The sequence below is a fragment of the Anarhichas minor genome, unplaced genomic scaffold (genome assembly GCF_050575085.1).
Source record: "Anarhichas minor isolate MPS153535 unplaced genomic scaffold, ASM5057508v1 ptg000030l, whole genome shotgun sequence".
NCBI lineage: Eukaryota > Metazoa > Chordata > Actinopteri > Perciformes > Anarhichadidae > Anarhichas > Anarhichas minor.
Genome location: NW_027466476.1, coordinates 7,588,923 through 7,603,739, shown reverse-complemented (window position 1 = coordinate 7,603,739; position 14,817 = coordinate 7,588,923). Strand labels below are relative to the sequence as shown.

The window sequence follows — 14,817 nt, the reverse complement described above, 5'->3', positions numbered from 1 at the left end:
CTTCGCCTCCTTTATAATATCTACACAATACCACATGCGGGCAGGGCCACACCGGATCATACCTTCACACAAGAACACCCACACCCACGATTACCTCGGTGTTCTATAACTGTCCCGGAGTGTGAAACCCCGGTAACATTACAAGAATTCTCTTTCTATCTCCTAGTATCCCAGTTACACACGTGTCTGTGTGACAGTGTGTGTTTCACTTGGTGAGATAGTACTGTAGTTAGGGGAGACAGAGTATGTGTTTGTGTCGGTGTGTGTGCACACGGGTTGGTGGCTATCTGAGCAGAAGTAGAAGTAACAGAATGAAAGAAAGGAAAAGAAAGAGTATATATAGGCTCAAAAAGCAAAAGCTCAAGAAAGCAAAGAATATACTCCTGCCAAGGCTCCTTAATTTTTAACATTTTGTATTTTATTAATACAAATCTAAATACACAGTGAGAGACAATCACAGGTTACAGGTGCCACATATTTTCCAATTCAAATAAGTGCAGTATCTTATGAGAAATCTCACTGCGTAAAGTTTGGACATCATATACATTTTTTTCTCAATCCATAAAATAATAATTTTTTCTTTGACTCGTAGCTTGAATTTCCACCAAAGTTCATTAAGAATAGTTCAATTTTAGAGATTCCCTGTCAACGTTACATTTTCAGAATTGTGGGAAAGAAACAAGAAATGGTTTCGTGAGGAATTAGTTCTAGTTTTCTGATACAACAATTAGCTTGTACTGTAGAATATTTATCAGGGATTTTCTTTTCTTACTGCAGGGTAGACGGAAGATAAATGCCCTGAGGTCGACAGTTATATGCTACAGCTTCAGTTATAGTCTGGCCTACATTTATTCTTTCTATATATATATATTTGTATGCCTTCCCCCTCCTTCCTTCTTTCACATTGCACAAACACACAAAAAGCTGAACAAAACAGTTGACAAGGATGTGCATGTTCTCCCACACACACACACACACACACACACACACAAGGACACAAGCTGACGCGCACACACCAACATCCTGTAACTGATCGGCCCTCTTGCATTGTCTCCCTTTTGAGAAAGTGTGTTTGCATGTGCGTGTGTGTGTGTGTGTGTGTGTGTGTGTGTGTGTGTGTGTGTGTGTTGACTGAATGCTTCATTCAGTGGCAATGATGCTAAAGCCATAATGGGTGTCATCAGTATAGCCAGGCAAGCCTTGACTTCATAGGAAATTATAGACTGGCTGGAACGATATGTGCTCTCAACTTCTCCATTCAATAAGCACTATATCACCCACGCACACATGCGCGTGCAAACACACACATAGACATTGAAACACACACATATTCACAGTCACACATTGCCTCGATTTATTCAGTATTGTCTCTCTCAGTTGCAGTGTGTTTGCTCTTGTGTGGACCATTCACTGGTGTTTCTGTATCAGTAGGCTTTGCTTATGCTAAAGAAATGTGCATGTGATACAAAAATGATCTACATTTACCATTAATTAGTTAAAAATCACTTAGTATATTTATCTTATTGTACCATGTTACAACCTCCACTCGCTTGGCCTACTAGAGCATTTAGCTGGGACGATCAATAATATGTTATTGCAGATACATAACTTAACAAACTTAAGCATGTTTTTGGAGCACTTGGAGAACTTGGCCTAAATTGCCAGCTATAAGTCTCCAACAATTTCACGTGTAGCGGGAGATGATACAAGCTGAAAAAGCAGAACTTGCTCACACCCTCTATGTTTCACACGGGTATTTTACCTCTTGTTGGTGACGATCGGTACCCTCCAGCCTTTAACCTGGCTCAGCTCAGTATCCGACACGTCTATCTGCAGAGGTAGCTTGGGCACCCAGACGGTGAGCTGCAGCTGAGCAGAAAGGTGCAGGTAGGTGAAGTTGACTGCCAAAGATTGCCGACCGCGCATTTCTTTGCCGTTCACCAAGACCTGGTCACAGTTTGGAGAAACCTGAAAAGAGGACAAGAGCAAAAGAGAAAGAGTTTGGTTGAGTTTGGGACATTGTGCATGCAGATTCTGACATTTCTAACTGACCTCGCACAGACTTAACTTGGAGATTTGAGCAGAAACAAATGCAGCCTCCGTTGTGCATACCTTTAGCACAGCCTGGAGCGAGTTTTCATTGGAACATTCGCGCCTTTGCAGCCAATAAAGTTGCTTACACATTTATTCATACTGTAAAGCACTTTGGAACAATGTCTTGCAAAGTGCCCTAGAAAGAAAGGTTAATAATATGCTTCTGTGGCTTCTTGCTGCCACATCGGTGGCATTTTGGGTTTGTGAATGCCCATGGAGCTCATGTCACCTCCACCAATCTGGAGCAATGTATTAAATGTGCAACATTTAAAGCTAGTTAATCACATTCATTTGAAGACATTAGTATAATTGCTTTGAACGCATAAAACGAGAGCATTCTGTTCTTAAATATGAAGAGGGCTAGAGCGCAAAAAGAAAAATAATGAAACATTTCAATCTTACACTGAAATAAGTTGGAGACTATCAGTCATCTAAATAATGGTCCCATTGTTTACAATAATTCATATAAAGTCACATCTACATTTTACAGTTACACATTCTGTTACATGTTTAACACCAAGATGGATTACCCAACGGGCCTACCGGGCACAGGCCCAGGGCCCAAAGAGTGAGGGGCCCCCCTGCCCTTCACTTGCAAAATGTCAGTTGTATGGACCTCAAAGAGATAAAAAACAGCCTCACAGAAACAAAAAATGACTGCAAAGAGACACAAATGCCTCCAAAGGGACACAAAAAGACAAAAAAACAACACAAAATGTATTCGAAGAGAAACAAATCGACCAAAAAAAGGCTAAACACAAACAAAATGACCTCAGAGACACAAACGACCAAAAAAAGACACAAAATGACATCAAAGAAACGAGAAATCACAAAAAGATGCATGTCGATTACAATGAGATTACAACAAGAAAAAGCATCCCAAAGTCTGTGTCTTACTCCAATGTAGATGAGATGGTGGGGCCCTCAGCATGTCTGTGTCCAGGGGCCAATTGTCTCATAATCCGCCCGTGGTTTAACATGAGTCAGTCACAGCTCAACTTGCAGTGTAAACTATCGTTATCGTGACCCCTCAGATTTATCTGGTGACCCTTAGAAGGGTCCCGACACCCAGGGTGGAAAACACCGGACTACACTACCTATTGTAATTGTATCTTTTGTATTTGAAGCTAGCTCTAGCTTGAACACCAACAACAGTAGAATACTACAGTACTGATATCGTTGCAAATGTTAACAATCTTATAGGTTAATGTAATAATATTTTCTGGTACGACCAAAACACCGTAGACTAGTCTGAGTATAAAAATCATCACAGACAGTCAAGTCCGTGGAAAATGTCTTGTTTCTCAACCTGACTGTAGTTACGCACCAGTATGGGTTTTTCCATAATTATGGAAAAGCAGATATCTAGTTTTAGAACAGTGGTTATCAAATTCCATTGATACTGAAGTGCAAAACATCCATGTAGACACTAGATTACTATGGTTGTGTCTCAGAAAGTGGACAGCACCCTGACAAGCAGAACAATGGAGAAGCACGGATTTTAGTCAGTTTCATTTTCACCCTCCTTGCTTGACTGACTGCATGACTGATTGAGACGACATTTCCTTGGACAAATCATCCCACATGTTTAACCAACAATGGGTTCATGAAGAAAGGAAATTGATCATAACCGTATAGGGATATTGTGAGTTTCTTTGCTCAATCCTCTGCATATTCAAGCTATAAAACTATGATTGTCAGTAAATACAAAGAAAACGGACTAAAATCATCCAAAAGAGGTCATCAAGAGGCAATTTTCTTTGGGGCCCATTTGGGGCCGCAGATATCCATTGTTTCAGACAGTTCATAGATTGGTTCAATCAGAGAGAGGGTGATTTTACTCTGTAGTTTTGCTTGCATTCAGTATATGATAACACAAGAGACAGAATTTCAGGGTCATAGTGAAATTTGACAACACAAATATGAACTTTTCTCAAATAAAGAGAGAAATAATTTTCCTGCTTGTAAAGGAAAGACGGATAAACTAGCTTTCATATCCACGTCACTCCCAAATCCTAATTCTTAAAGGGGCCGCACACAATGGATGGAGAATGGACCTGACAGTGTCAACTTTACATCGTTAAGTATGATGATGGGCTATTGGATTGTAATTTGAAGGGGGAGAAAACATACAAACCAGAACGCACGCACATATGTAGCATGTTAGAGTTATAAATAACTTGTCCATGTGAGAAACAATAGTTTAATTTAATGACATCACCAAAAAAAAAAAAAGTTTTTGTTTTTGTTTTTAATGCCAAATTATTTGGGGGGGGGCTGAAGAACATTTTAGGGGGGCTTCAGCCCCCCTAACGATGCCCCTGCTCCTCCCCCTCTTTCTCACACTTATATTCCTTTTTAATCTCTCTTTCATCTCTCCACGCTACACTTACACTCCCCACCCTTCCTATTTCACTCTCAGCCTTACATTCAACATGAACTCCCTTTGTTCGACTTTCTCTGTCTGTCTCTCTCATATACGGTCTGTTTGACTCTCACTGCCTGTGTGCCTAAATGTTTTTCCACCTTAATTATGCCAAACAACTCATTTCCATACATTTAGCCTTTCCTCCCCCTCGGCCCTGCCTCCCATTCATTACACTGCTCAGTTTATAAATGTATATATTCTAAACATTAATTGGGTTAGAGCTCCCTAGTGTCTGTGCTCTCTTTCAGCAACACCATCTTTCATATCAATCCAGTCATACCAGGCTGCTGTCCAGCAGAGGGGGCTTCACTTGTCTTGAATTTTGTGGGAAACCATAGAATTTGTGCATTTCTTGGTAACTTCCCAAAGCCTTAATTTTCCAAGGAGGAATTTGAGCTGGCAACGTTTTTTTTCACAACTAATTTATTGACAATTATTACTTATTTTACTGCTTTGTATTTTTGAAACCTTAAACATGTGTGTGTCCTCTAAGTATATCTGAGAATTCTAGTTTTAGCAACCTAGTGGGAGTAACATGGTACAGTGTGAAAAACCAAGATATTTTACTGTGGGTATTTTAACGGAGAACACCAATATTTTTACATTATTTTTCAAAATGTGCAACAGTCAACTCTGCAGTTGTACTCAGCCTTCTACGGGATGCTCACGTCGCTCCGTGCATGCATACACTTCAACAATGAGAGAGAAAATGTTTGCCAAAGCATCATTTAATCTCCCTGATAACTTGAAAAACTCATACGTGAAATGATAAATGTTACTTTCATATTTTCACTGTGACAAAGTATGATTTCTCTTCAATCATTTTTAAATGTTACTGATTCATGCAAACAGATAACTTGGCCTCGGCGTGAGTCCACCAAACACACACTGCAGCAAAACGTTCATCGCAGCTTTTCTGCTAAATATGAGTGATGCTAACTTGCCAGCTAGCAAACGCTTGTGAATGTGTTAGAGTTTTTCAATAAGAAGAGTAAAATAATAAAATATGTAAAGGAGAGGTTCAACACTCACTACTGGCTCTACAGAGGTTGAGGGGAGGGAGAATTTGAAGAACATTTGTGATTTTTGACATTGAAATATTGACTTGAAGTTTTTCATCAGGTTCCGGCTGATTATTGTCAAGGTCTGGCTGGATCAGACTTTCCCTGATAAACACAAACAAGCACACACAGCGCTGACACACACATTTAGTGTGGTGAGATATTTTTTTCTGGCTTCCTCGTGAAACCCTTTCATCTCAAAAGAGGTTAACATTTTGTACATAAGAGCTAAACCGTTTCCTCTCTGTCTCCCCTCACCTTTTAATTTCTTTCAATTTGACTTTCGTCTCTCTGCTCCCGCTCTCCAACATAAAAGGAAAGGTGCCCAACCCTTCTCCTCTCTGCTTGCTCGTTTCAATTTCCGTCTTTCTTCTCTCCCTTTAACTTTCTTTATATCTCCCCCAACATCCCCTATTTCCCTCTCTTGACCCTCTCTTTTTCCTTTGTTTCCGCCTCGCCCTCCCTCCCCCATCACGCCGTCTCCCTCTTCATCTTCCTCTCTCTCTGAAACCTGATTTACCGCCTGTTAACATCAAAGGCATGTTAGACTGTTGGTGCCTCAAACTATTTCTCCAAATCATTTTTATATTCCAGGTATAAATCAGTGTGAAAACGGCACTTGGTTTACTGTGGCAGGGTTTGGTTTCCAATGAAGGTCTAAGACAGCAGAAGTGGAGGGAATGCACAATGGCTCTGCTTGAACTACCACTGTCCTCATTGTCCAGCTTTGTCATTCATACCACAGGCTTACTGAATTACTTCTGCTCTATGGCTGAATGCCCTAAAGGAACATTTTAGAAAAATCAAGTTTTAGTTCATTTTTTGTCAGCAATTCGAAAGTTGGAAGAAAGAGGCTTGGAACTTTTCAGGTCAGCAACACAGGAGATTTGGGCTTTACAAACTATTGATTTGATTCCGCTGCAAGACAAAATGGATGCAGGAAAATGACACGATACACAACTCATGATCGTCATTCTACAATAGTAATAGCATGTTGAATTGTATATGCCACGTAAATTATTCATAACTCCTCCACCTGTTTACAGCTGAGCAGTTAGCAGCTTTTGTTGTTTTCTTGCAACTTTTTCTCAGTTTCTCATTTTTATTCTCATTATTTTTCAGCTCCTCTCTTCTCTTTTCTTCTTGTTAAATTCACTTTTTACTTCTTGTAGATTATTTTGTTGCTGTATTCTGTGTGTGTGTGTGTGTGTTTGTGTGTGTGTGTGTGTGTGTGTGTGTGTGTGTGTGTGTGTGTGTGTGTGTCCACATGGCACAGAGCTGTGGAGCAAAGTGCCAAAATAGACTCACGGGAGCTGCTAGAGACATGATGTGGAGAAGGCGACACAGAGAAAGCATTAACGCATGAATATACAAGCAGACACACGCACACACAACATGAACACACACACACACACACACACACACACAGCTGGGGACCTGGCAGCATGAGCGGCAAAGGAGAGGAGAGTAGAGAATAAGAGAGATTGTTAAATCTTTATTCATATATGTATGTTGTTTTTCTGACTGAACAACCTATTTTTTGAAGACATGAAAAAAAATGTGAGGTTATAATTTCTGCCTGTGTCATGCCCAATGTCTGCCTGATTAAATCAGTTATCATACGTGGTTAAAGGAATAGTTCCGCATTTTGGGAAAGACGCTTATTTGCTTTCCTGCCGAGACTTGCTGAGAAGATCGTTCCCACTCAAAACACTGATAGAATGCCATAATTATTGAAAATAAAGCACACTGAATAATAACAATAATAATAATAACATTAAAATCAGCATCCGTATTTGCAGCATGCACATGTGCATCAATAAACACTGCAGCAGCATCAAGAGGTCTGCCTTCTCTTCTACTCTATTCCTGTCTTTCCTACAGTGGTGGTGTAGATTCAATTTTTTAAGAGGAAAACTCAGAAAGTATTTCGCCTCGAGTGCACTCTACCATTCGGTGACAAGGTCTCAGAGGCTATATGAATAAATATTAATCTAACACTCGGCAAGTAAGATAATAAACTTATTCCCCAAAACGTTAGGCTGTTCCTTTAAAGACAATGCATTAATAAGTGGGAATATTTCCCTCTCTGGTAGTTCTTTTGGCAAACCACTGACGCCTAGATTTTGATGAAATAACTTCTCAGGATGAACGGCTTCATACATGAACCGTTTCCTCTGTTTCGGTCAGACAGGGTATTCAATTAAATGTTAATGGCTTCCAAAGGAACACAGAGCAGAGTAAAATAGAATCTTTTAACATTAGAGGTTGTCCCCATGGAGTCTGAAACAACTTCTAAACATGACAGCCAGTCACATTCACTTTAGAGACAGCAGGGCACAAAGGTTTTAACTTCAAAAAGCTTTATGTCATCGTGGATAAAACAAGCCTCATGAAATTTCAGCAGGAAACCATTTGTTGGAATCAAGAAATACAGAGAGATTAAAATGTATTATTGTTATTTCAAATGAATTGTTATTATTATCAGGCGTAATGTTATTTCTATAATAATTGGAAGGAAATATGAATCAGTTTGGGATGGCTGCTATGCAAACACAGACTCAGTAAGAGACACACACACACAAAGATACAAAACAAGTGTTTTGGTGTTTTTGCAAGTAAACAGCTGAGTTGGAGGTTTGAGGACACTGAAGAATGGATTTAATCTTGTTTCTGAGAAAGACTCAGAGAGAGAGAGAGAGAGAGAGAGAGAGAGAGAGAGAGAGAGAGAGAGACAAACAGTAGCGGGAACGAGAGGGTAGGTAAAGTGAGAGAAAACGGTGGCGGGGGAAAGTAAAAGTGTGGATCTCAGCAGTTAGGACTTGTTGAAAACACTAAGACCAGAAAAACTGTCTTCACCTTCATCAAATACCACAAACTACACCACAACAATTGTACAAACCTCCAAAAACAGGGACTGAAAACTTTGCAAACTTCTCAGCAGCAATTCCAGCAAAAAGTGACAGAAAGCTTGACTGTTTAAAGTGTGTTTCGGTAGAAGGCAGACTTTTTGAGAGCTTTTAGAGGAAAGATGGACACGCACAGTCATACACACACAAACAAGTGATGCCATGTGGGGAAAACATGCAGATGTTGGTTTTTTTACTTGAGAAAATCTTTCTTCCCAAATGTGAAATGAGGTGGCATAAATGTTCTTTTTTTCCCTCACAGCTTTTATAAGTGTCAAAAGCTCGAACCATTTCTTATCGTAGTATACAAACACCCATATAAGCTACAAAATGTTATGACAATTTGACTTTCTAAAATACTTGTTGGCTCTTTTCTTTAACTACTTATACTTATAATGATTCTCCTGCAGACTATCTAAACAGGATATTATGCATCCCGGGACCTCTGACCCACAGACGTCAGGCTTGTTTCAGAGAAAATGACATGTTTTACTCCTGGCTTTCTGTGAGTGTTTCTGTGTTGAGGTTAAATGATGGTCATGTCTAAATATGATGTGCATGGACGTGCAGCGCTTGTAACAATCCCGTTGCTCACTGTGCGCTTGTCAAACCACCTGCTGCTGTTTTGGTGCCGTCCCCCGAAGGAACTTCTGCTTGTTCTTTGAATGTCAGACCTTAAAAGCAATGGCCCTGTCAGTTTACAATCCCGAGCATTACATTAAACCAATTTGTTTCTACCACTGTTACCACCGGGCATTCGTCGTTACTTTAAAATATATCTCAGACCTCCCCTGGTGACTTTATTTATTAGAATAATAATAATCTAGCTCACAATATGTTGACTCTCGCTGGTGACAGACCAGTGTATGCACCCTGTGTATCGTATCCAAAGAGGTCTGATGATAGCAATACCTTCTTCTTCTGCTAAGAGGGAGCTATTTGAAATATTGTTTATTTCGTGCAAATGATTGTATGAGGTCGTCTAGTGAGTGTGGAGTTTTTGTACTGGCCAAGTTCTGCTTTACTTGAATTGGCGTTGTCACGTCTGGCTTCAAATACTTCCACAGTTCTCAGCTACTGACTTTAGATTTCACTATATTTATATTGGGAAAATGTCAGCCTATATATACTGTTCAGTTCATCTACATTATGCTGCTCTGTGCATGTTAATTTCATATTTGCAATACACATTGAAATGTGCCAGAAGTTGTGTGATTGTTTTGATCATTAGCTGCAGCATGCTGCACCTTGGCCACATCTTATATAAAAGTTAACCAGCAACTGTGTACTCCAGATTGTGTTGAGCTCTCTCACGATGTAAAACCTGCCTAGAAAATGAAAAACAAACCAGCAGAGATAAAATTAAAAACTTTGCTAGCTTTTTCTTGTTTTTTTTTAGTGCTGCATAAACCAAAATACAGACTATGGAATGAGCTTTTAGCTTATTACTCTTCTCTCTTCCACTCCACTCCCCTTCCCTTCCTCATAAACCTACTCAGGAGCCCCGTGTGTCAACCACCCACTCACCCCCATTCACCGGTGATCTCCCCAAGCTCAGTCATTTATTTAAATCCATATTCATCTCCCTTCAAGCTAAGTGATTTGTCTGAATTTACAGTTACTTCCCCCTCTGTCTTCCGTCTATCTCTTACAGTCTCAGATTCTCACTGTTAGCCTCTCTCAGATGTATATTTTCTCCCTGCAACACAATCCATCCATCTCTCTCACCCTCAGATTTCATTTATCAATCTTTTTCTCTGTGTGTTTCACACTCTCCCTCCTTCCCTCTCTGCCCCATTCCACTTGTTCTCTGCCTCCGGCAATCCAATCCATCCGACTTTAAGAATCATATCATCCAATCAGGGCCCACTCAGTAGACAGGGGCGGGCCCTGAGGGACAGGCTAATCAACTCTCTGATGGGATTAGACCTCCCACCTGTCCGTCATTTAAGAAAACCCACTCTAGGCCAATCTCCTCTGCACATTGTTTCATATGGCTGTCATTTAGTTAGGAGGCACACACACACACACACACACACACACACACACACACACACACACACACACACACACACACACACACACACACACACACACACACACACACACACACACACCACACCACCACACACATATACACACACATACACGCACAAGTGCACCCGTTAGCAGCCTGTGGCCTGATATACTATTCTGATTTGGCTCAGATAATAGATAGCTGATGGGGAGAGCAGTTGGAAGGTATATACACACACACACACACACACACACACACACACACACACACACACACACGAGTCAGCGGCATATCACTAGGCCTGTCATTTTGAATTTGGAAAAGGAGGGAGCAAAATGGCCATTTGCACTTTGCTTTTCTCCACAATAAAACTGTCCAATCAAGAGAGAGGAGAGGGATGGAGACAGAGTAGGAGAGAGGGATAAAGAAAGAGAAATGAATAGAGAAAAAAAGAAAAAAGAATCCAGTAATGGAATGAAAAGAATGGCAGGAGTTATGAAAAGTTAACGAGAAAAAACAGCCAGAAGGTGACACGGCAAAAACCTAAAAGATACAGGAGGAGAGAGAAAGATAAGAAGATATATAAAAGAAAAGACAAAGACAGAGAGAAGGAGGTATGAAAGAGATATGAGCTGATGTAAGATACATGCCTCTCCTTTTGATGGATGGGATTTATTTTTTATTTTTTGCAAAAAGTTACTTTATCCATCATTAAGTATCTGTTAACTACAACTTTTTAGCCCTCCCAAGGTTGCTGTAATAATGGTTGTTTGGGTACTTTATAGTAACTGTTAACCATAATTGTTATACCATTTGCTGAGACTGCAGAACAATGACTTGCTCATTATCCAATCATTATATTTCATGAAAGCAACAGATTTAACTGGCATTTCAAAATTCTGTTTGTAATTCATTTTACTATTGGATGGAAACATTCCTACAGAGACGGGAAAAAGAAAATAAATGGATGTATGAGGTGTAATGTTTCGCTTCCAGTTAAACCACTGCAGTAATAAAGAAAACCCTCTTAAATAGCTTTTGTGTTTTTCTGGTCTTCAACTATAAAACAAATCTATTCACGCCTTGTTGTTCATCCCACAGCCGGTTTTCATCACCACATCTGTCCTCTGGATGATGGTCTGTTACGGCTGAGGCTGTGCTGCGTGTGGGGAATATCAGTTCCATGTCCCCGTAACTGTATCTGCTGGTCAATAGCATCGTAACACAACCAAAATCATATGAAATGTATCAGTGGCATTGTTTTTGTGCAATATTAGTACAATAAATAACTAATTAGCAGCCTCGACCAAGTTAAATTTCACAGCGAGGATGATCACATCCTACCTGCCCTTATTCTTTGTTACACTAAACTCTCTTCTTTCTTCTTTGCTGTCTCTCTCCAATAAGACAATGAAAGTAGTTTGTAAAATCTTTACTTCAAAGACTCTGTAACTTGTCTTTGGTGCGGAGGTCTACAGGGCTTTAGGAAGAGGCAGGAGGCTTTTCTCGGTGTGGGTTCATATTTGCGTGTGTGTGTGTGTGTTGGACAGTAGTGCAAATTAGCATGCTTATTAGCATAGGGATATAAGTCAACACTGGCCCCAATATGTCTGCCTGTATGGCCCTATTGTGGCCTAGGTGTGTATGTGTGTGTGGGTGCTTTAGTAAGTGTCCGTATTTGCTGTAAGAGCTGGTCTTTTTTTTCTGCTTATGCCTGACACCCTATTAAAATCATATTTAAATATCCTTCTTCTCTCCTGCATAAGAGCTAACGCATTTTCTATCTTTAACTTGTAAAAAGGAGTTGAATTAGGTAGGTTAGTATAATTTAAACGATTACTCCATGGTCTTTACTCTTCTTTACCTGTCTGATATTACAACTTTCGAAAAATTACAATATTTGGCTTAAGTAGTATTTTTCACATAACAAGTAACCAGGTCATACCCTCAGGCTTTGTACAGTTTGATCACCACTTCTACTGTTACTTCTGCATAAAAAGGCTATCCGTGCAATACAAAATATGTTCCATTGTCTGAGAAAGTTCGTATTGATTATGAAACCTGTCTTGTTGCTGACTGCGGCGAATCCAGTTCAGCTGGGAAGAAAACACACGGTGCCAAACAGCGTGCATGAAACTGACGGCTTTTATAATCTGTGTAGCGGAAATGTTGAGACCGCACTTTGCTGGCCACCAAACAGTCATTTATACAAAGATGAAACCTGCCTTCGGTTCACTCTATAAACATTGTGTGTGTGTAAACATTACTTGTGTAATGCTGGATAGGCCAGACGCTCGACCTCGGTAAAAGCGGTTCAACAGCCCGGCCTTTAGCGTTAGAGTAACAGCCCTGCAGTGGAGCCCGACCGCTGGCTGCTAACAAGAGAACAGAGCAGAGAGGAAATGCAGCAATACTGCAGTTGATTTAGGCAGTCTCTCTCTGTCTCGCTCTTTCTGTTTCATTCCTCCTCTGTGTTTTCCCTTCTCAACTTTTTAAATAGGCTTAGTGGGAAAAAGGAGACGTGGTAAACATGACAAAGAATGGCAGAGAAAGAAATGACTGGAGACGGAGGCAATTTAGGAACTAGAAAACAGCATCAAACTGTGCAGGCATCTGATCAGGATGCCTCCTGGATGCCATGGAGCTATTCTGGGCACGTCCGACTGGGAGGAGACCCCGGGGCAGACCCACAACACACTGGAGAGATTTTACATCCCAACCAGCGTGATTCCCCCAGGAGGTGCTGGAGGACATGGCTGGGGAAACAAGGACATCAGGGCTGATCTGCTTTTCCTGAGACCTCAAACCGGACTGGATAAGTGGACAGCAACGTATCAATGGACCGATGTTTTACTGAACGGAGCAATAGTCGGAGTCTAAACAAGTTTGTTGATGTTCTATTGATGAACAATTATATGCGTATACGTTCTTCAAATAAATATCAGATTTGTGTTTCATGATGTCTCCATTTTCCTCCAGCATATAAACTATCTGTCTTCTTTCTTTAGGCATATTCCTCCCTTTTCTAGCTGTATTTACTACATTTATATACATTGTTTTTCGATCATCACTTTCTCTCTCTTTTATTTTGTCAGGTTGAGTTAAACTTTGCACATCTCCTTTGTCACTTTGTGTGTGCGTGTGTGTGTGTGTGTGTGTGTGTGTGTGTGTGTGTGTGTGTGTGCACAACCATACGGGCCACTGGGAGACAAATGCTTATGTTTCACTTAGTTGGTGGAAAAGAAGATTATATACAGCGCAGACACACACACACACACACACACACACACACACACACACACACACACACACACACACACACACACACACACACACACACACACACACACACACAGGGGAGTATGGAAAAATACAAGATAAGAATACATCTGTAAAAGTAACCAAACTGGGGGTAATTCGATAACGGTCCCTTTTTAGAAATAATAGCATTCATAGATTTCTAAATGGATTCCAAGTAATATTTTCCTTTTTGTATTTATTCAGTTGGAAAATATATCCAGTGCTGCTGCAGTAAATGTAAAGTGTCACCAATGCTTCACACAGCTCTAAAAGCAGCTACGCCCTGGGGGTATTTTACCCAATTTGACCCCAAGTGATTTAATATATGGGGAAATATATAGAACTTTATTTTTTTTTCAGATATGCTTTGAATAAGATATGGTGCTCCACTGCCTCTGTATTCTATAGCCACCAATCTGTTAATGCTAGGGTCAGTTTAACTTCGATAGTATCAACAGACTCTGTGACTGGTTATTTGAACTTTACTGCCAATTTCATAGGCTGTAGAGCTTCTGTTTTTGTTTTGTTTTGTGTTGACAGTTTAGCCTCTTGGTAAAGATTTGGGAACATCTGTAAACGTTCTTATACTGTGATCTGTAGGCTTTAGCGTGTGTCTTTATCTTATGAACCTGTATTCGGTGCTAAATCACTTTGACATCCTTCTGTCTGCTTTTCTCTGTAATCACCATTTAATGTTTCCAAAAATTTGATAATATTTATTCAGGGAGTGCAGTTAGTGGCAGTGTGGGCTCTATGGTAGCTCTGACTGCTTGGCAGAGTAGCAGCAGGGGCGGGGCTTAGCGAAGGGTCAGTTGATCTCTGGTTAATTGTTCTGTTTTAGTGAGAGGGAGAGTGTGTGTCTCCATGTCAGAGTATTGGCCTTGGACAATATCCAGAGGCTAAAAAAGAGTGTTTAAAGGGGTTTGGTACATGGCGGCTTCTGCTGGAGTTCAGTGAGACTTTAACCGGGACCAGTAGGAATTTGAACTCACAAATCTTTTTCTCATT

The 14,817-nt window shown here is 40.4% G+C and overlaps 1 protein-coding gene across 1 annotated transcript in view; it reads right to left on the bottom strand.

Moving 5' to 3' along the window:
* The window catches only part of LOC142964558 (transmembrane protein 132C), a 210,159-nt gene that overhangs the window by 10,425 nt on the left and 184,917 nt on the right, over window positions 1-14,817 (bottom strand). Inside the window, exon 7 of the mRNA XM_076104924.1 lies at window positions 1,763-1,968. Within this exon, the coding sequence (XP_075961039.1) occupies window positions 1,763-1,968 (206 nt within the window). The remainder of the gene's footprint in view (window positions 1-1,762; window positions 1,969-14,817) is intronic.